The sequence below is a fragment of the Polypterus senegalus genome, chromosome 2 (assembly GCF_016835505.1).
Source record: "Polypterus senegalus isolate Bchr_013 chromosome 2, ASM1683550v1, whole genome shotgun sequence".
NCBI classification, from domain to species: domain Eukaryota; kingdom Metazoa; phylum Chordata; class Cladistia; order Polypteriformes; family Polypteridae; genus Polypterus; species Polypterus senegalus.
In genome coordinates, this window is record NC_053155.1 from 119,910,998 (window position 1) to 119,933,452 (window position 22,455).

The 22,455-nt window shown below is 37.1% G+C and overlaps 1 protein-coding gene across 1 annotated transcript; it reads right to left on the bottom strand.

The window, feature by feature from the left end:
• Positions 1–580: 580 nt before the first annotated feature.
• Positions 581–22,455, bottom strand: psmg1 (proteasome (prosome, macropain) assembly chaperone 1). The gene is made up of 7 exons (XM_039744471.1): positions 22,153–22,455; positions 16,197–16,306; positions 10,946–11,100; positions 8,058–8,120; positions 7,780–7,978; positions 3,520–3,656; positions 581–1,025 (listed from the first exon to the last, which is right to left on the bottom strand). The coding sequence occupies exons 1-7, from the start codon at positions 22,275–22,277 to the stop codon at positions 948–950; spliced, it is 867 nt and encodes a 288-aa protein (XP_039600405.1). The 5' UTR covers positions 22,278–22,455; the 3' UTR covers positions 581–947.

Here is a 22,455-nt window from a genome sequence, read left to right on the forward strand (position 1 = left end):
CAAGGACTGGCATAAAAAGTAATTTTGAAGGTAAAGTTTTTGCACGAGTACATAATTATACATACACAGTTACAAATTGTTTACTTCTGTGTGTGTTTGTGTATATACAGTGCCCTCCATAATATGCAGATGAGGATGTTGTTAGAATCAAAGGCACAATTTTCTTTGTGCTCCACAGTTTACAATTAGACATCAAACAATTCAGACATGGTTAAAGTGCCCACTGCAGACTTTCATTTAAGGCTTTGCATACATTTTGGTCACACCATGTAGAAACGACAACAAGGTCCTGTCATTTTAGGGCACCATAACATTTAGGACATAGCAATGGTAGGTCTGTATGCTTTAAATTCCAGTATTTTGGAGAAAAACCTCTAAAGTGCCAATTCTTTGTGTGTTTTACTTAGTTGATATTGGTGTAAACAAATGTTTTTATTCACATAATTACTTTTTTTTTTTTAAAGTTATACTTGCAACTCTTCAGCTATACATAAGTAGAATAATAGCTGTTCAATTTTATGTTCATAATTTAGGTGCAATAATGCCAGCAACTCCTTAGCGCACAGCACGGGATCCTTTCTGTACTGAGAGCTACATTTGAACACATTATTGTTTAGCATAGCATCAATATTCTATAATGCAAACTGTATAAAAAAAACCTTTTAAAATTCTCTTTCTATATTTTCTCCAGTATTTTTAAGAGTGTAAATGTTTATTTAGTCCAAAACAAGATTCCTAAATTGTAATACAAAGTCATTCTGTAGATCCAAATATATCATACAATTGTTTTTATTTTTATTTTATCATCCAAGCATGGCATTGTATGTTCCACATCAGTTCAAAATCCTTATATTTGTTAAAAAAAATGAAAATGTCCTTTAACTTCACAATAATAAAATAACATTCATAAAAAATAATAATGTATATAGGTTAAGAGGAGTTTTAACTTATGTGTACAGGTTGCTTTGTGTTTCATTATCTTCTGTCAACTTCTTCAAGATTTCCATACTCAAGGCAGTGCAGGGCTATAAAAATGAGATAAAAAGAAAATTACAAAAAACTCATTACTGTATTCTGAATTCAGCATGAGAATCACATAAGAAAATGTTACTAAATTACCATTTAAGTAAAATATTACAGGGGCACATTGTTCATCAGTGTCTGCTAAAGTTATTAAATTCAGTTTTGATGGTATCATGGAGCCAAGGTCTATTCTAGTAGCATCAGAAATAGTTTCAATTAATTAAACTTAATTTTCCTAGGGATCTAATCATAAGGTAATCTTTTTAACCATTTCTAATATTTACAAAGAAAACTTTTTTTTACTTTATTTCTAAAGCAACATATGCTCAGTAGATATACAGTGGGATGCAAAAGTTTGGGCAACCTTGTTAATAGTCATTATTTTCCTGTATAAATCGTTGGTTGTTACGATAAAAATGTCAGTTAAATATATCATATAGGAGACACACACAGTGATATTTGAGAAGTGAAATGAAGTTTATTGGATTTACAGAAAGTGTGCAATAATTGTTCAAACAAAATCAGGCAGGTGCATAAATTTGGGCACCACAAAAAGAAATGAAATCAATATTTAGTAGATCCGCCTTTTGCAGAAATTACAGCCTCTAAACGCTTCCTGTAGGTTCCAATGAGAGTCTGGATTGTGGTTGAAGGTATTTTGGACCATTCCTCTTTACAAAACATCTCTAGTTCATTCAGGTTTGATGGCTTCCGAGCATGGACAGCTCTCTTTAACTCACACTACGGATTTTCAATTATATTCAGGTCTGGGGACTGAGATGGCCATTCAGAACGTTGTACTTGTTCCTCTGCATGAATGCCTTAGTGGATTTTGAGCAGTGTTTGGTCGTTGTCTTGTTGAAAGATCCAGCCCGGCGCAGCTTCAGCTTTGTCACTGATTCCTGGACATTGGTCTCCAGAATCTGCTGATACTGAGTGGAATCCATGCGTCCCTCAACTTTGACAAGATTCCCAGTCCCTGCACTGGCCACACAGCCCACAGCATGATGGAACCACCACCATATTTTACTGTAGGTAGCAGGTGTTTTCTTGGAATGCTGTGTTCTTTTTCCTCCATGCATAACGCCCTTGTTATGCCCAAATAACTCAATTTTAGTTTCATCAGTCCACAGCACCTTATTCCAAAATGAAGCTGGCTTGTCCAAATGTGCTTGAGCATACCTCAAGCGGCTCTGTTTGTGCTGTGGGGGAGAAAAGGCTTCCTCTGCATCACTCTGCATACAGCATCTCCTTGTGTAAAGTGCGAATGGTTGAGCGATGCACAGTGACTCCATCTGCTGCAAGATGATGTTGTAGGTCTTTGGTGCTGGTCTGTGGGTTGACTCTGACTGTTCTCACCATTCGTTAAGCTTCTGTCTATCCGAAATCTTTCTTGGTCTGCCACTTGAGCCTTAACTTGAACTGAGCCTGTGGTCTTCCATTTCCTCAATATGTTCCTAACTGTGGAAACAGACAGCTTAAATCTCTGGGACAGCTTTCTGTATCCTTCCCTAAACCATGATGGTGAACAATCTTTGTCTTCAGGTCATTTGAGAGTTGTTTTGTGACCCCCATGTTGCTACTCTTCAGAGAAAATTAAAGGAGGAGGAAACTTACAATTGACCCCTTAAATACTCTTTCTCATTATAGGATTCACCTGTGTATGTAGGTCAGGGGTCACTGAGCTTACCAAGCCAATTTGAGTTAAATAATAAGTTCTAAAAGTTTTGGAATCAATAAAATGACAACGGTGCCCAAATTTATGCACCTGCCTGATTTTGTTTGAACAATTATTGCACACTTTCTGTAAATCCAATAAACTTCATTTCACTTCTCAAATATCACTGTGTGTGTCTCCTATATGATATATTTAACTGACATTTTTATCGTAACAACCAACGATTTATACAGGAAAATAATGACTATTAACAAGGTTGCCCAAACTTTTGCATCCCACTGTATATAGGAAGTCAGCTGGCCCTATTGTTTGGCTCTAGAAGTGATATATGCTTGGATGAATTGGATGTACTAATTTTTCTAGAATGGGAGAATACTTGTCACTAAAAAATTACACTAAATGATTTTCTTCCTGTCTGCTACCTTTTTGCAAGCAAGAGATGAGTTTCCCAGTCTAACAACATCCTCATCTACAGAGTAATGTATGGATAAACAACAGTTTGATAAGTAAGATAACTAAATTATGTATATGCAGTTGGATTTGCAATATTTGCAACTTACCTAAAAATTAAGCATTTTGATAACATAGTGTTTTTCCCCCAATTCCCTGATCAACAGTATATGAACCGTTTTACTTTCTTAACACAAAATTTCATAAAATTGATATCACTGTGCACTCAACCTATCCTGGCCGCATGGGTGATTCAAAGCATTATTAGGTGATTTTGATTTCTGCATGGGTATATTTGAAAAATGCAACACATACTTAATTTGTATGGTACCCACTTATTCTTGTTATTGAACTTTTCTTCACATTACCTTTATTAATTTTCTAAGACTGCTGCAACTGAGAGTAGACTTATAAGTTTCAACTGTAACAGAGTCTAGTTTAACAACATCTGTGTAACACTGATACAGGACGGCAGGAATCTGATGGACCTGACAATAACTGAGAACTGAAAGACAAAGAAAAAAAAAACACAGATTAAGAATTTCCATTTAAGCTGTATCATGTTGCTGTCCAAGCAAAAACTTGAAAACAATGTTAAACAATCACCTGTAGTTCATGATGTGTTCATGTTTTAATAAATGTGATTAATTTAATTTATAATTTTATAAAACCAAAAATACATAAAAGAAATGTGTTCATGCATTTATCTAATAAAAATAATTCATATATAACTGCAACATTTTACATAATACACATATTTTTGAAGAGTGAGTCAGAGAAAGAGTGATATAATAAAGAATTTAAGTCATCTGTCCATGGCAAACAGTGTAAGAATTGAGGAACAGAAAGACCTTTGGATTTTCTGACAGATTTGCTTTCATTTGTGAGTTTAATTTTCATCTAAGACTATTTTTTTAATGTTAAAGGAGGTCTATGTTGATCCCCAGCACAGTGTAAGAACTGTCCCAGTCCCCTCACACATACCACCACACTCACATGGAGTTTCTTAAGCTTTAACAATTAACCTAACCTGAATACTTTTGAGATGACTGGGAAAAACTACAGAATGTAGAGATAAACCAACACAGACATCAATACAACATACATATTACTCACAGACAGTAACTAGGCCAGGGAAGCAAACAAAAAGACTGTTGGGTCTGTGCAGTGGCAGTGCTGCTCACACCCAAGCATGACAATATGGTTTTTAAAACTTTTTGACAAGGCCAAAAGCAACAACTCTAAGATAAATGTTTATTAGTTTATTACAGATTATTTTGTGTGATTTTTTTCACATCAAATAGCTTTTTAAGCTTAAATACCTCTATTATTCCTCATGATAAAGTAATGACATATTAGAAACTGTGGTTTGGTGAAATATTTTCTCTACATTTGCCAAGCCAATTCCTACATTCATTCAGGAACAGCAGAAAGCATCTCTAATGAGAAATATGTTATGGAATACTTCTGTTGGTGTTAGAAAAAAAGACACCATTTATTAACTCTTTAAAGTCTGGAGTCAACAAATATCAACATAAAGGGGCAGAAGGTTAAACATCAAAAAAAGTTACCTAGAGTGTACAGTGGTTTTATCCAGTTTACGGCTGTAATGATTACAAAATAAACACAGTACCCAAACATTTCAGGCATTCATTTTCCTTATAGCTTGGCATCAGGCACTGACCATTGCTTACGTCAAAAGAAATACTCTGCACAAGTTTTCAGAATAGGTTTACCATTATCCTACATACTAATCAAGTTTTACATGAGGTGTCATTTTCATTCCTATAGTTAAGCTGCATTAAAATTTCACTTTAACGAAAATCTTAGAACAAGAAAAAAAATTTTTTTTTTTACTTTTTAGTGCATTTTTGAATAAAATGTTTTTTTTTAAGTATTATTTTTTAGCCACTCTAATGCCACACTGTCCTCAGCATGTTACAAAAACCTTGACATGGGTGGGACGGTCATTTGACAGAAACAACAGCAATGACAGAGTGGAATCAAACTTAAGATCTTAAAGTGACCCTTAATGTTCATTCTTGGTCGTTTCTCATTTCAGAAAATCCTAACCATGGTGAAACCTTGCACGTGTGAAGTACTGGAAATGTGTGTTTGTCTATTGGAGAATTGAACCTTCAATCTTTCTTAGAGGAACCCATCACTTTATCCACTGAGCCAATATTGCCAAATCACTGAAAAGAGTATTTTGCCAAATTTGTAAACAAATGATGAAAAATTGTTAAAAAAAATAAAAGAAAGTTTGTGTGCATTTGGTTCGAACCCTTGACCATTTCATTGAACATCCAGCATGCTAACCACTTAACCACTGCTGTTTAACTGTCATATTGAAGTAATTTGACAAAATTTGATATCAGTTAATCAAAATGATTTTTTTAAATTAGTCTACATTGGTCTTGAACACTTGACCAACACCACTAATTTTTCATACATACAGTGTATTCGGAAAGTATTCACAGCGCATTACTTTTTCCACATTTTGTTATGTTACAGCCTTATTCTAAAATGGATTAAATTCATTTTTTTCCTCAGAATTCTACACACAACACCCCATAATGACAACATGAAAAAGTTTACTTGAGGTTTTTGCAAATTTATTAAAAATAAATACACTGAGAAAGCACATGTACGTAAGTATTCACAGCCTTTGCCGTGAAGCTCAAAATTGAGCTCAGGTGCATCCCGTTTCCCCTGATCATCCTTGAGATGTTTCCGCAGCTTAATTGGAGTCCACCTGTGGTAAATTCAGTGGATTGGACCTGATTTGGAAAGGCACACACCTGTCTATATAAGGTCCCACAGTTGACAGTTCATGTCAGAGCACAAACCAAGCATGAAGTCAAAGGAATTGTTTGTAGACCTCCGAGACTGGATTGTCTCGAGGCACAAATCTGGGGAAGGTTACAGAAAAATGTCTGCTGCTTTGAAGGTACCAATGAGCACAGTGGCCTCCATCATCCACAAGTGGAAGAAGTTCAAAACCACCAGGACTCTTCCTACAGCTGGCCGGCCATCTAAACTGAGCGATCGGGGGAGAAAGGCTTTAGTCAGGGAGGTGACCAAGAACCCGATGGTCACTCTGTCAGAGCTCCAGAGGTCTTCTGTGGAGAGAGGAGAACCTTCCAGAAGGACAACCGTCTCCGGCGCAATACGCCAATCAGGCCTGTATGGTAGAGTGGCCAGATGGAAGCCACACCTCAGTAAAAGGCACATGGCAGCCCACCTGGAGTTTGCGAAAAGGCACCTGAAGGACTCTCAGACCATAAGAAACAAAATTCTCTGGTCCGATGAGACAAAGATTGAAGTCTTTGGTGTGAATGCCAGGCGTCAAGTTTGGAGGAAACCAGGCATCGCTCATCACCAAGCCAATACCATCCCTACAGTGAAGCATGGTGGTGGCAGCATCATGCTGTGGGGATGTTTTTTAGCAGCAGGAACTGGAAGACTAGTCAGGATAAAGGGAAAGATGACCGCAGCAATGTACAGAGATATCCTGGATGAAAACCTGCTCCAGAGCGCTCTTGACCTCAGACTGGGGCAATGGTTCATCTTTCAGCAGGACAACGACCCTAAGCACACAGCCAAGATATCAAAGGAGGACAACTCTGTAAATGTCCTTGAGCGGCCCAGCCAGAGCCCAGACTTGAATCCAATTGAACATCTCTGGAGAGATCTTAAAATGGCTGTGCACTGACGCTTCCCATCCAACCTGATGGATGTTGAAAGGTGCTGCAAAGAGGAATGGGCGAAACTAGCCAAGGACAGGTGTGCCAAGCTTGTGGCATCATATTCAAAAAGACTTGAGGCTGTAATTGCTGCCAAAGGTGCATCGACAAAGTATTGAGCAAAGGCTGTGAATACTTATGCACATGTCATTTCTCAGTTTTTTTATTTTTAATAAATTTGCAAAAACCTCAGGTAAACTTTTTTCACGTTTTCATTATGGGGTGTTGTGTGTAGAATTCTGAGGAAAAAAATGAATTTAATCCATTTTGGAATAAGGCTGTAACATAACAAAATGTGGAAAAAGTGATGCTAAAAGTTATATATATATATATATATATATATATATATATATATATATATATATATATATATATATATATATATATATGTGTATGTGTGTGTGTGTGCAATCACTAAAAGTATAAGAAAATTAGAGATTTAAATTTGATGTAATTCTCATACAGATCATGGGTCAAAACTGATGAAATATTGCATTGGTCACTGGAGATCAGCATGCATGCAAATTTTGAAGGAAATCGGTTAGATTAAAGTAGATAAAAAATTGATTGCAAAATATAACCCAGACAGTGAGGACAACTTGAATAAAATTATGTAAAAAGAATAACGTGTTTCACAAAAAGTGAGTTTTGCTGAAAATAATTTCAACCTATGGCAATAAAAAAAAATGATGAAATGACGGCAAAGAGCACTCTTTCAAATAAAAAGCTGAATTTTGACTGATAATAATAAAACAACATCTTTGCAAAGCCGCACACAAAGGCAGTAGAGGACAGGCCCAAACATTAAATTATAAATCTATTGCTACTGGCCCAAAGCCCATCAACTGGCCTCAAGAGCACTGGTGTCATTTTGCTTTTTACCTGCTGCAGGAATTCCAGAAACAACATTAGGCTGTTCAAGAGAAGAACAACAAAGATTTTCATTATATGTCCTTGTCTTCAGTGCTTTTAAAAAAGGAACTGGAATGGCCGAGATGTACTCTGGAGATCTGTAATTAGCTACAGGACAATCTGACAATATTGTCACTTTTAAACTTCTTTTTTCAATGCTGCCCAAAACCTGTAAATGCAAAAGATCATTTTACATTATAGAAAAAAAAAGAAGAATTAAAGTAATTTTAACAAGTTGCATTTCTTTCCTTGTCAGCCCATTGGAACAATTGGTCCTCAGCTACATAGCATGTGCACTGGCAGATCAAAACCTGCAAAAGCAGAAAAAGACATGCATCATTACAACATTATTATCAGATCTTTAACATTAAAACAGGATGTGCAGTGGTGATACAGACTCTGAACCACTAATATTTTATTTTGAACACAATGCAGATTCGAGTCTCCTTAACTTTTAATAAGAAAGAGGAAGAGAGAAATAAAGCCAAAGACCAACATTCTCTGTGTTTGGATAACTAGGAAGTGACAGAACTAGTCAATAAGATGGATGCCTCAAAGTAAAGCTTCAAAAGTCACTAAGATGGGAAAAGAAGTAATCATGCCATATAGGAATCTGGACCGGGTGTTAAAAATTAGCACTTAAACATACCTGACACTATAAGTAGGAATGAGAGGTTATGGAAAGCCGTAACTAAAATGCATCTAGACCAACAGGTAGAAGCTGATAGTTCACAGCTGATGTTCAGAACACAGACTAGGCAGCTTAACATCTGTCTTAGAGATCCTGCCTTTTAATGTCTACATATCATTCTGGGGTGTTAGGGCAAAGAGAATCACTAATTGGAATTGTAGCCCACTGTCAAAGGCTATTCTGGGGCTTGGTCAGAGATGACCTGGCACAGAGCATAAGGCACCTGAATTCAGAACTCACAGAGTGAGTGGGCAACTAGAACAGAGCAGGGATGATGAAGGAACTGTGAGACAGAGGCAGAGAGAGAATTTGTAGTATAAGACAGCAATTGGAGGGTAACAATTAATTTTTGCATGTGTCTTTTGAAATAACCTGTTTTCTTAAAATACAATACAATAAGAAAGGAAAACAAAGGAAAAGAATAAAAATGAAAAACTCATTCTTTGTGAATACATACTTCAGTTCAAACCGTTTCTCCTGTCATCTGTAACATTCAATATCATTCAGCTACACTTGCAAAGAATTTTACCCCAGGTCATTTAATTCTTAGCTTGCATAAAGTCATCAAACTGACCTGTGTCCAATACTCCATTATGTAAGAACCTGCACTAGTAATCAGCTTTCACCGGATATTTACTATTACTGACCATTCTTCAAAACATTTATTTCTGTCATTTATTTTTTCTGTCTTTTCTATCTTGTAGTTAGTTTTTTCTGTCTTGTAGTTTACACAAACATCCCCCATGATGATGGCATATTGGCATGTGAAACGTACCTCAAACAACATGACTTACCCACAAAGTCAGTTATACAAATGATAAAATTCACTCTGACACATAATTTATTCTCTTTTGGACAAGATTTCTACTTACAACAAATGGGGACCATCGGTTTGCACCTCACTATGCAAACCTATTTATGGCAAAATTTGAGGAAGATTTTATGTCAAGATGTGTCTTAAATCCAATGTTGTATCTCCGTTACACAGATGACATCTTCATAATTTGGACTGCCAGTGAGAAGGACCACCTCCATTTCCATAATGATTATAATTCTTTTCACCCCAACATAAAGCTGAAGCTGAATTACTCAAAAACAGAAGTAATATTCCTTGACACCACCGTTCAATTGAAAGACAGCACCCTTGCAACTTCTGTTTTCAGAAACCATCAGACAGACGTACCTATCTGAGAAGTGATAGCTTTTACCCCAAGCATATAAGTTGCTCAATCATTTTCATCCAAGCAATACGATACAATTGTATTTGCTCAGACCCGACAGACCAGGATCAACAACTGCAGGAGCTTAGACAAGATTTCATCAGACAATGTTATACCCCCAAAACAATAAACACTCAAATAAGAAGAGCTACTGCAATACCCAGAGACAACCTTCATCAATATAAAAACAAAGACAAGAAACGCATCCCCCTTGTTGTCACCTACAGCCCACATCTTGAAGAATTCGAAAAATTATAAAAGAACTTCAGCCAATGCTAAACAATGACCAAACAGTGAAAAATGTATTTCTTGAACATCCCAACCTGCCATACAGACAACCACCAAACCTGCAGCAACTAATTGTCCGAAGCTCCCAAAGTGAACCGACACAAAATGGCACATCTCCCTGCCTACATTAAAGATGTAAAACCTGTGCTCACATTTATAATACAGACTGTGTAGTTATACCACACTGCCGACTAGAGCATCACATAAAGGGATCATTTTCCTGCAGATCATCTAATGTGGTCTACCTAATTATCTGTATGAAATGTCTTGACACTGCACTCTATGTGGGAGAAACAGGACAAACACTCCACCAAAGAATGAATTTACATAGGTTCCATATCAAGCATGGTAGCACAGATGTTCCTGTAGTGTCCCACTTCAACAGCCATGGACACTGTGAGAGGGACTTTAAAGTCACAGTGCTTATGGGCAACTTCAGAACACAGCAAGAGAGAAAAGAATGGGAAGTCAAACTCTTGCTAAAACTGAACACATTCATTTCATGGTTTGAATAGAGACATGAGTTTTATGGCCAGGTATGAGGATTGTTTGCATCTCTCAGACTGACACAGACAACTTGACTACATATCTACATTGTATGGAAAAACTCATCAGAAACTTCAAAAGACTTTGTTGCACAGTTATCTTATCCAAAGATCTTGACCATACATTGTTCTCCTCTTTTGCTAAATGAATCTTAGCCTGCACATGTCTATTATTTTTTTACATTTAAGATGTCTCACTTAAAGGTTTCCCAATGTTGTTACTTGTCCTGGTGTCTATATAAACACAGGGAACTCCAGTTTCTGCATTACATCTTGCCTGAAGGAGGGGCCCGAGTTGCCTCGAAAGCTTGCATATTGTAATCTTTTTAGTTAGCCAATAAAAGGTGTCATTGTGCTTGACTTCTCACTGTTTTGTAGTTAAGAAAACATACCTCTGGATTTTCATCCTTTCTGTAGAAAATGCAGGAAGGTTCACCTGGATGCTCCAGACTGGTCTCTCTAGAAAATCTGCTCTTTTCATTCCACAGAGAAATGTTACCCGCGGTCTCCCAGTTTCCTGAAGACAATGCAAATGCTGATAGAAATCCTGTAAAACAAACAACCATTTATGTTAATAATAATTAACAAGTACAAGAAACAAAACCAAAACAACTAAACCAATTATCACTTTTGTTGAAATGAACATTCAGTTTTACCAAAATGAATTCAAAAACTTCCTTTAAAAACATCTACTGTATATTTATTAATTGAATTATGTTGTGCCATTTGAAAACAAGAAACAATATGTGAAATTTATTAGAGTTGACATGTTCTCCCCCGTGTCTGCATGAGTATCCTTCGGGTACTTGTCGTGGCGAAAAATTCATCATCAGAAGGCTTTTTACCTAAAAATTAAGGCTATTAGGACTCGAGATAGACAGACAGAGTGTTAAGGCTTTATTGCAATAAATCAACACAAAAAATAACAAGGACTCAACCCAATACAGCCAAATTGAGCTGAGCGCCGAACATTACAGCAATTGAAGTTTTTATAACAATTTTTTATCATTTTTACCTCATTCAATTAGCTCATTCTGCACCTGGTTTTACTGTCCATTATTCCTCTTGGTGTCTGTTCAGCTTATTTTGATTGGTCTAAGACTGGGTGGATGGCTTCCTCTTACCATCTTTGGGCTTTTCTTATATCATTTCCTATCTTTTCTGACCTCGCTCGAATGAGCTCTCTTGCCCATCTTCTCTGACTCCCTTCTATTCCTGTCCGGCCGAACCTTGAGTTTCCATGGGAACCCTTATCATCTCCTTATTTTCCTATCACTGGCCCCCTCGTGGAATCTGTTATTTTTCTATGCTGTTCCCATTTTCTCTAACTGGCCAAGGCTTCAATTCCATATATGGGTTTCCTCTCATTTTCTTTCTTAAACCTTCCAGACTTTTTATAATAGTGACCTGAAGCTTAAGCTTTTAATAAAAAAGAAGTATAGTATGTGCTTTCATTTAATCATTGCTTGGCATGCTTGATTTGTCTTAATTTCTACACTAAAGTTAATTGCTAATATTCTTATAGTATTTTTGCTAATGCCTGAATTTACTAAGATTTTCTGTTCATGCATTATGTCAGCGTGACCCTGCTTACAGCAAAAGCCTTTTGTTGCCTTTCTGCTGATTCATCAGCCCAGCTGCTTTTTGATACGAGCCTTTCAGAGGCATCTTCTCTGTGTTATCGCTTCCTAGTCTTGAATCACACTCTTATCCTGTCCAAAACTGGTCTCGGTGTATCAATTTGCTGTTCTTTTCTTACTCTGGAAATTTTACTGTAAGCCTAAAAAATAATGCAATATAACTGATTTTTAGTTAACTATTTGCTAGACCTATCTTATTTGCTTAACATTCTAATTTATGCTTAATCTTAATATTTTAGAAGCTTTTAATTACTTTTTATGGCTTTATATGTTAATTTGCTATTATCTATGTTAATATAAAAATTTTCCTTCTACATGCTCCGGTTTCCTCCCACAGTCTAAAGACATGCAGGTTAGGTGCACTGCCGATCCTAAATTGTCCCTAGTGTATGTGCTTGGTGTGTGTGCCCTGTGGTGGGCTGGCACCCTGCCCGGGGTTTGTTTCCTACCTTGCACCCTGTTTGGCTGGGATTGGCTCCAGCAGACCCCCCGTGACCCTGTAGTTAGGATATAGCAAGTTGGATAATGGATGGATGGATTTTAGAGACAGACACAAATACTTTTATGACCTTTTTTTAGTTACTTTTAAAGAGCAAAAAAATGTATTGGTCAATCATCACTGGCATTTTTAACTGTTAATTATAAACATATAACTCACAGCCCATAGTACATACAGGCCATGTGTTACTTGTAACATTAACAGCATTAAAGCAACCTTTACAGAGTTTCAGCTTGTCTTTTTCTTTATAAATGTATGTATCATCTGAACTTGTTCTTATAGTTTGCACATGCAAAATTCTTAGAACACTATAATATCTAAAGATTTGAATGATAAATGCTTTAATGGGTTTTCCAAAGGTGTTTTAGCGTAAAAGGCATGACAGTTTACACTACTGCCACACAGCTCCAGAGACCTGCATTCAGTTAATGTCTAAATTGAACTTGTTCCAGTTTTCTTCCCATGACTCAAAGACTTGTTTGGTTAATTGATAACTCTGAATTCACACATTATAAACGTGACTGTAATGGACTGGCATTCATCCACAGCTGGTTTCTGCATTGTACCCAATGCTGACAAGACAGGTGCCATGAAACTGAAAAGTATGATTAATATAAAAGAAGGACAAATGTAATAAATGAGATACCCTGTATTTTTGATGTTCAAGTTACTTTTTCATAATCGTGCCATACATTAATCTGTCTTGGAATTTGTTCTAGTCTTTGTTGCCATTTCAAATATCACTCATTGGGGTCAGAACTCCTATCATTATATAAATCACTTTTTAGAATATTCAGTTAATGTTTTGTGAACTAGAGAAGATTACGAATTCTCGGTTGCATAGTTTTATTTTTTTCCTTCGAATGCCTCTCAGAACACATTACATAACACTCTCAAACATTAATAAAAGTCATAAGAAGCCAGAGTCTATCCAGCAACATCTGCTGCAGGAAAAGGAATAGCCTGGCTGATGAAGCACTAATCCAGTATGGGTCTCATTCTCACACACACATATGGAGCCACTTTAGAATGACTAAGGAACCCAACAACATGTCTTTGAGATATGGGAGAAAAATCAGAGTGGCAAAGTGGCCACCCCTTGTGCTTTTTCCAATGAAATCATTTATTAAAAGAGTACCTTCTTGGGACCTTTTAAATAGCATCTCAAAATATGACTGGAACTCAGTCATGCATCAATAACATTACTGCATTTATCTAAAATGTGCCCAGGGCAAGACCAAACCTGCAAGTGTTGCCATCTGGTTCCAGCATCACTAGGCCATATGTTTTGGGAATACACTTGGGATTAATAAAGTATCTATCTATCTATCTAAAGTAACATAATTCTGGATAAAAATCTTTACGTACTTCTCATACAGCCTTGGTGTTACAATCACTCCTAATCCACCTATATTGGGTGTACAGTACTTCAAGAAGGGATAAAAGTGCATTGGGAGAAACGGATAGTAACATCCTATAGCACATTACTAGCATGAAGACTTATCTTGCTTAACTTGAAGAATCCCAACTCATCTTTTATAACTCCATGGATAAGCAACATTCTCTTATATGTTAAACTAGAGAAATAATGATAGGAAATGACCAGACCTTTTTAAAAAAAAGGCAAGAATTCATTAATATAAATTTTGATAGGCATGACGGGCCTGTGATTGACTTTCTTGCGCTATTAAATTTTAAAAAGTTAGATTTTTTTTCACCTTGTGTCTGCCTTGCTTTTGTCTTTCCTCTGTGTGGGGATTAAAACTTGTTTTGTTTTTTCCTTTGTACCTCTATGTTTCTCTTGTTTTCTCTGGCTTGATTTTGATGTAAACTGTTGTATCGGCTGTGTTTTTATTGTTCATTGGAGTGAGCAGTATTCCATTGTAATGTTCTACCTTTTGAAATTAAATGTTAAATTAAAATTAAATCTGTTAAAATTAAAAACAGCACCTCCTTTATAAAGAAATGCCTACAAGATGACAAGTTAACTTTTAGCTTCCTTTTTACTTGTGCTTCATTGCAAACTGACTGATGATTAAATAAATGAACCTAAAGTTTTTATATAGCAAATGAACTAAAATGAATTACAAAAATGTACAAAATGAACAAACCTATGTGCACCAAAACATTACTTTCTGAATTTCAAACAGAGTTATAGCTCTTAAATCCCATTAATTTCTGGGACTATAAGGCAAGTCATCTGAGTAAATAAGGATGTAAATTAACAAGAAATGACATCAAAATGGCAGCAAGTCACCAGGACCAGGAGTGAACAGAGAGGACAACCTACTGTTATGACAGGGACAAGGCAATTCATTACATGAACGCAATGTACCTTTTATAAACTAATATATTTCAAGAAGACAAGCAAGACTCATTCAGTTCAAACAAATGAAAAAAAAAATACTTCAACTAACAACACTGGTACTATTAACAGTTAGGTTCTGTGAGCTAGATTTTGACCCAACATGTAAAAATGATCTAGGAATGTGATTTGTTATGATTTATTTTTTATAGACTCAAGCAGTATAGAAAAAGGATTAAAGTGGCAACATGGAGCTTGTTGACCACACATGTAACTAAGAATGTCCGCATACTCTGTACCTACAACTACTAAAACTACATATTAAATATTTTTTTAAAAATGTTGAAATGATTTCTTTGTGAAATCTATTTATTTTCATACCTTAGTAATCCAATTTAATCTGAAGACTATGTGGCAAATGATATCCTTTTCAAATAATACTTCACCAGAAATATAGTGACTTTAGCCAATTACTATTATTGCATGCACATCATTTACCTGTGGGTGGACGAAGTACTCAAAATCACAAGCCTGCTAGATCAAGCCCTAATTCTGACTATGTGAACCAGAGTAAGCCATTGCACATAAATAAAACAAATGTATTCAATGAATGAATTTCCTTCTTTGCAAGCTGCACAGATATACTACGGGTACATGGAAAATGTAATAGCTGCATGTCTTTAAAAATGGGTCCAAGACAAACGGTTCATTGGAAAGTGCCTTACAAGTGAAAAACCTTGATATGTACACTATCTTTTACCACCAGCTAGCCATAAGACAGGATTTAAACACACATGACCATCTGCTTTAGTGTGGTTAAATCAAAGTGATTAATAATTAATTATCTGTAGCATTGTCCATCCATTTTCAAACCTGCTGATTTACTTCAGGTTCATAGGAAGCTGGTAACTACACATGTAGAACCATGCAAGGTGGGAACCAGGGGTAGTTTAGAGTCAACAATTAACCTACACTACACATCCTTGGTATTTAGGAGAACATTTACAGTACACTGAAGAAAAAAAAAAAGAAATCAGGGATACATTGAGAATGTACAAGCTTCACAACTACAGAGACCAAACCTGGGATTCAATCCCAGGATTCATCACAGCAGAGCTGAAGTACTTTCTTTAACACATATATTAGCATTTTAACATATAAAATATCTTCTAAAAAGCACTCCTAATGCTTTTACTTACCAGAGGCATTATATCCAACCGCTATGATGAGTTCTGAGATTTGCAAGGTTTTGTCACTGGAGGTTTCAAACTGTCTGCTGAAATCTGCATTCCACTGCAAGTGGACCTCTCTGTTAGAAAAATAAATTAACAGCCAAGTTACAATGGAAATGGCAGGTACCTGTGGTAGCAGTGGACTCAGCCACTTAAATACACCACTACTTTATTGTCGAGCTGTTCCTGAGTTCTTAAAAAACTGTGAGCTAAGCCTTTGCTTGTTATCAGGTTCGAACTGATAAATACCACTTCCATCTAGATCCACTTCAGCATACAGTATACTTATTTTCTCTAATCATAGAAAATATTCAATACTGAAATAAACAATTCTCCAATATTTTGGTACTTATTAATGCTACAAGATAGAGTTCTGAAAATTAGTTGACGGTTTGCTCCAACATTAAATGTAATTTGCATTTTCAATTAATTGAAATGAAATTATGCATTTTTCTACATTCTTGTTTATCATTTCACTAAACAGTGGGGATATAAGGACATATTGTGTTTTGACCAACTGGGGGAGGATGCTTGTTTTCCAAGGTCTCCAGAACTTTCCGACTGTGTCTGGCTTGTCCGACTACTTTTCTACAAATGGGCATTGATACTATAATTAGCTGACGGACAGATATAGTTGTTTACTAGTTTTGTTAATTAATGTATACTTTGTTTTTGATGTATTTGATTACATCTTTTATGTATTCTTTTATGTGATAGTTCTGTATTTAGTGAGTGGTACAATCTATTCTTGTACTTCGCCTTGAGAGTTGTCATGGCACTCTGAACATGTACTCGTTACACGTGACACTACAACTACTACTACTAATTAATCAATCACATTGGTTTCAAAACAAGTGGCAATGAGACCCATTATGGTAGCAAGTGGATCAAAGACTGGACTTTACAATGCAGCTGAGGTGTAGTAGTCAATGTTCAGACTGAAGTGTTGTGTTACTGTACAGTAAGAACAGACAGAAAAGGCAGTCAGATAATGTTTTTAGGCAGTGAACGATATTCAAGAGTCATCAAACTGTCTGAATGGAGCAGCAAAACTCAAAAGAAGCAGTTCAAGTTTTGATTGTACTTAGTCGCTATCAATGAGTACAGGTAGTGAGCTTCTCAAAGGCTAAAGTGCAGCCACGAGGGATATTCAAAGTAAATTCAGTATTAATAGCACATGAGTGAAACACAAAGTTGTAACAAGCCCCTTCCTGACTGCCCTGTTGGAGAGTTTCCTGATAATTGCCACTGAACATCTCACAACAGCTGATGGCCTAATGTCCTGTGTTTCACCCACACAATGAACAGAGACCACATAATTATAAACTTTATCAAACTAATAAAGAAACAAAGAAAAAATCTTCATATTTAAAACATGAATTGTATAACATTGAAACACAATCAAGTAACACAAACATTTTTCACCCCTTCCTGATAGTACAACTCTCAAAGTTTTCACCAGCATCCATCTCTATATACAGTGGTGTGAAAAACTATTTGCCCCCTTCCTGATTTCTTATTCTTTTGCATGTTTGTCACACAAAATGTTTCTGATCATCAAACACATTTAACCATTAGTCAAATATAACACAACACATAAGTAAACACAAAATGCAGTTTTTAAATGATGGTTTTTATTATTTAGGGAGAAAAAAAATCCAAACCTACATGGCCCTGTGTGAAAAAGTAATTGCCCCTTGTTAAAAATAACCTAACTGTGGTGTATCACACCCGAGTTCAATTTCCGTAGCCACCCCCAGGCCTGATTACTGCCACACCTGTTTTAAACAAGAAATCACTTAAATAGGAGCTGCCTGACACAGAGAAGTAGACCAAAAGCACCTCAAAAGCTAGACATCATGCCAAGATCCAAAGAAATTCAGGAACAAATGAGAACAGAAGTAATTGAGATCTATCAGTCTGGTAAAGGTTATAAAGCCATTTCTAAAGCTTTGGGACTCCAGCGAACCACAGTGACAGCCATTATCCACAAATGGCAAAAATATGGAACAGTGGTGAACCTTCCCAGAAGTGGCCGGCCAACCAAAATTACCCCAAGAGCGCAGAGACGAGTCATATGAGAGGTCACAAAAGACCCCAGGACAACGTCTAAAGAACTGCAGGCCTCACTTGCCTCAATTAAGGTCAGTGTTCATGACTCCACCATAAGAAAGAGACTGGGCAAAACGGCCTTCATGGCAGATTTCCAAGACGCAAACCACTGTTAAGCAAAAAGAACATTAGGGCTCGTCTCAATTTTGCTAAGAAACATCTCAATGATTGCCAAGACTTTTGGGAAAATACCTTGTGGACTGATGAGACAAAAGTTGAACTTTTTGGAAGGCAAATGTCCCGTTACATCTGGCGTAAAAGGAACACAGCATTTCAAAAAAAGAACATCATACCAACAGTAAAATATGGTGGTGGTAGTGTGATGGTCTGAGGTTGTTTTGCTGCTTCAGGACCTGGAAGGCTTGCTGTGATAGATGGAACCATGAATTCTACTGTCTACCAAAAAATCCTGAAGGAGAATGTCCGCCATCTGTTCGTCAACTCAAGCTGAAGCGATCTTGGGTGCTGCAACAGGACAATGACCCAAAACACACCAGCAAATCCACCTCTGAATGGCTGAAGAAAAACAAAATGAAGACTTTGGAGTGGCCTAGTCAAAGTCCTGACCTGAATCCAATTGAGATGCTATGGCATGACCTTAAAAAGGCGGTTCATGCTAGAAAACCCTCAAATAAAGCTGAATTACAACAATTCTGCAAAGATGAGTGGGCCAAAATTCCTCCAGAGCGCTGTAAAAGACTCATTGCAAGTTATCGCAACCGCTTGATTGCAGTTATTGCTGCTAAGGGTGGCCCAACCAGTTATTAGGTTCAGGGGGCAATTACTTTTCACACAGGGCCATGTAGGTTTGGATTTTTTCTCCCTAAATAATAAAAACCATCATTTAAAAACTGCATTTTGTGTTTACTTGTGTTATATTTGACTAATGGTTAAATGTGTTTGATGATCAGAAACATTTTGTGTGACAAACATGCAAAAGAATAAGAAATCAGGAAGGGGGCAAATAGTTTTTCACACCACTGTATAATCTTCATTTGGATCTTGATCTTTGTTTGTCCGCGAATGAATTAGAAGAATCACTAGATGGCAGTAGAGAGACAGCTAAAACATAGGCATTGCATTAAGAATCTCCTCCAGGCTTATACTACTGAAGACTGTAGTACTCCAGTCACACCTCAAAATACAGACATTCAAACTAAACAAATTGCTGTGCTTTAAATTAACTAAAGAGATCTTCATTTAGATCTTGATCTTTGTTTGTCCTGCGAATTCCACGCATGCGTAGACCACCTTCCAGTTTAGTATGTTGTTGTTACTCACGGATGTTAACAATGTGCCGGAATAACGAAAGGGGTGGTGGACAGTGTTACGCTGGTTAGCTCCGGAGGCCTGGTTAGAGAATGAGATTGCCGAAGATAAAAGGTACGTGCCTACGTAACATATGAATGAAAGAAAGTGGGTAAAATGAATGACAACATAACGGCACGGTCCAGAAATTATTATTGTTACGTTGTAGCCGGCGAGTGCTGAGTGTCTCACAGTTGTACCATGGCTTGCTCACATGTCAGTGAAGTGATCCCTATTTATGCTTTAAAGAGCCTGGATACCTATTTATAACCATTGCTCTGTGTATATTGCCTTACTCTTTGGATTGCCACAAAGCAACCTGCGAGATCGGAGAAAGGTTGAAAAGACATTGTGAGAAGAAACGATAGTGTCGTGAAAACGAGACAGACTGTGAACGGACAGAAACAGAAATGCTCCTACACCACCACATAATTACTATTTGGACAGTGATTACGAGTAGGCCGTTCCTATTGAATCAATGTCCAAGGGTTTTCTTTTGTAATTTTGTTTCCCTTATAAAAAATCATAATGCTGTGCAACGAAGGGCCCAGTTCACGACAAGCAGCTGCGTTTAAACAGGGAGCCCTTCACAGACAACTTTAACACGCGCAACGTAGTTGGGCGCACATGGCTAGTATTCATATATTCCTTATTCCATCCTACCGATAATGTAGCCTTTTTCTTATGAACAGTACAATAACGATCATTATTAATAATTTACATGTAAAAAGATAAAAATAGGATGGTATTTTAATCAAAACGAAATGTCTACTTTAAGGTCATGATGATGAATTAAGGATCCAGGTGGCAACATGAAGACTTTGAAGACAAATGCAGTGAATACAAACTTCAGACAACTTTGACATATTAAAGCTGCAGTGAACTCAACTAGCTGCTCAAACTCCATTTAAGCGACAAAAACTAAGCACATTAATGCTCAGTTTTACACAGACAATAGTCCTCTTAGGTGGACGTTAGGAAATTAGGTTTCAGGCTTGAATCAGCACAGAAGCCTGATCCAAATCAAAATGCAATGCCATCCTCCATCATAGCTCTTCCTTTATATGGTGCGGTGCAAAAGGAGTGGGGCTTCTTTCAGTATGGTGCCCTCAAGGGGCGGTTTCTTGAGATTCTGAGGGACTAAGGAGACAAGTCTGTTAGCGACAGTGCCCCCTATTGTCCCTGGGTGGTATCACCTACTTTGGGTGAGCTCAGAATGTGACTCTCTGGCATGCATGTGTGACAACTTATTATTGTTGTGACATTGCTTGCTTTTTCTTTTTAGCTAATACAATATGCAAATATACACCACTGCACCCAGGCCAAATTTTGTAGATTCCTTCTTTGTACAGGGCTTTATCCTGCTCTGAAATGTCTCCCCTTGGGGAATTTAAAAATGCCTTCTTTAAAACATGTAACCACCCCCAGGCACTTAAAAAGCCCAAGAAAAACAAAACTCAACATTTGCCACAGAACTAGCAAATGAAGGTTGCAATTACATATGTATAGAGTTGATTAGCATATTACGTCTGGTTGTTTCAGGGTGGCTGGGTTCAAGGCGTGATCGTGTACACAGTTTTACATGATGATTGGAAATGATAACGGTATATTGCGTGGAAATATGTGTACGCCAGTTTATACATCGGATTTTTTGGCGTGTGCATGTTTTCTTGCTGGAATCCACTTAAAGCTTCATAAATGAGACCCCTGGATAGCTACAATATGGCGCAGAGCCGCAAACAGGAACAGCAGTCAATGCGGTGTGTATATATATATATATATATATCCGAAATCTGTCAAGACAGGCTTCGGACCTCTGTACCTCGTATTTAAATATGCGAGTTTTGAATTTTAATAATTCTCTTAACCATGAAGCACTTTTCCATACATATATTTGAACAAGTGCATGAAGATCTGAATTTGAACAACTCTACTAATAGGCTCCGCAAAGTTTATATTTCATGTCCGTAAGCAGAGCATCACATTACTACAAAGCAGAATGGACGGATATTTTGTATAAAGTGTGTTATTTGGTCATGCTCTTCAAACATGACTGAAGTTGAGTTTCGATCCCGGTCTAATATCCCTGCTGCCCTTGTTTCTGCACGGACCTCTTTTATAAGCACCTGTGCGCTTTTTCCCCAGAATTCAATCGCCGGGAACACAAAACAAAACAAAACAAAAAAAAAAATCTAGCAGAAGTTTACTGTAGTGGATGTCTCGTAACGAACCGTTAAAACCTCAAGGACTAACCAGAACTTTTACTGGTAAGCAGTCCAAGGGCTGCCAGAAAAACGAACTAGATTTTAGGTTGGCGTGTGGTGGACGTGCTCACGTGTTGGATACAATGTAGTTAAGCCACATTACATCGATAAAAATACAAGCGAAAGATATTTGGCTATCGTTTAAAAACGTGACCCGTCTAAATCGAGCACAGACGGTGGTAAAGAGAATTGTGTTATCGAGTAGGAAAAGCAATGAGATGTGCCGACTCATGTTATACCTTTTCTTTTCGAGTTCTCGCTTTATTTCGCGGTCTTCCTCGTTTTCATCCTCTCCTTCCTCCTCATCTTCCTCGTCCACAGCTCGGGAGGACAAAGTTACAGTTTCCCCAAAAAACGTGGCCATTTCGAGGAACCTCGGGGTCGATAATTAAAGCTTGTTTGTAACTGAACGTGTGCTGATAGAGAGTCTCCAATAGACACTTCTCTGTCGCGCTTTACTTTCGATATTATTAATGGCCGATAGATGGCGTTAAAGTATCCGTGACAGAGACAGGTATGCACGATCCATAGATTTCACGGCC

Excerpts from the sequence above, each read along its gene's own strand:
- psmg1 (XM_039744471.1), bottom strand. The coding sequence starts at position 22,277 with ATGGCCACGTTTTTTGGGGAAACTGTAACTTTGTCCTCCCGAGCTGTG. Across the intron at positions 16,307-22,152 it reads CGAGAACTCGAAAAGAAAAG|AGAGGTCCACTTGCAGTGGA; the intron begins GTATAACATGAG and ends TTTTTCTAACAG. Across the intron at positions 3,657-7,779 it reads TTCTGGAATTCCTGCAGCAG|TTCTCAGTTATTGTCAGGTC; the intron begins GTAAAAAGCAAA and ends TTTGTCTTTCAG.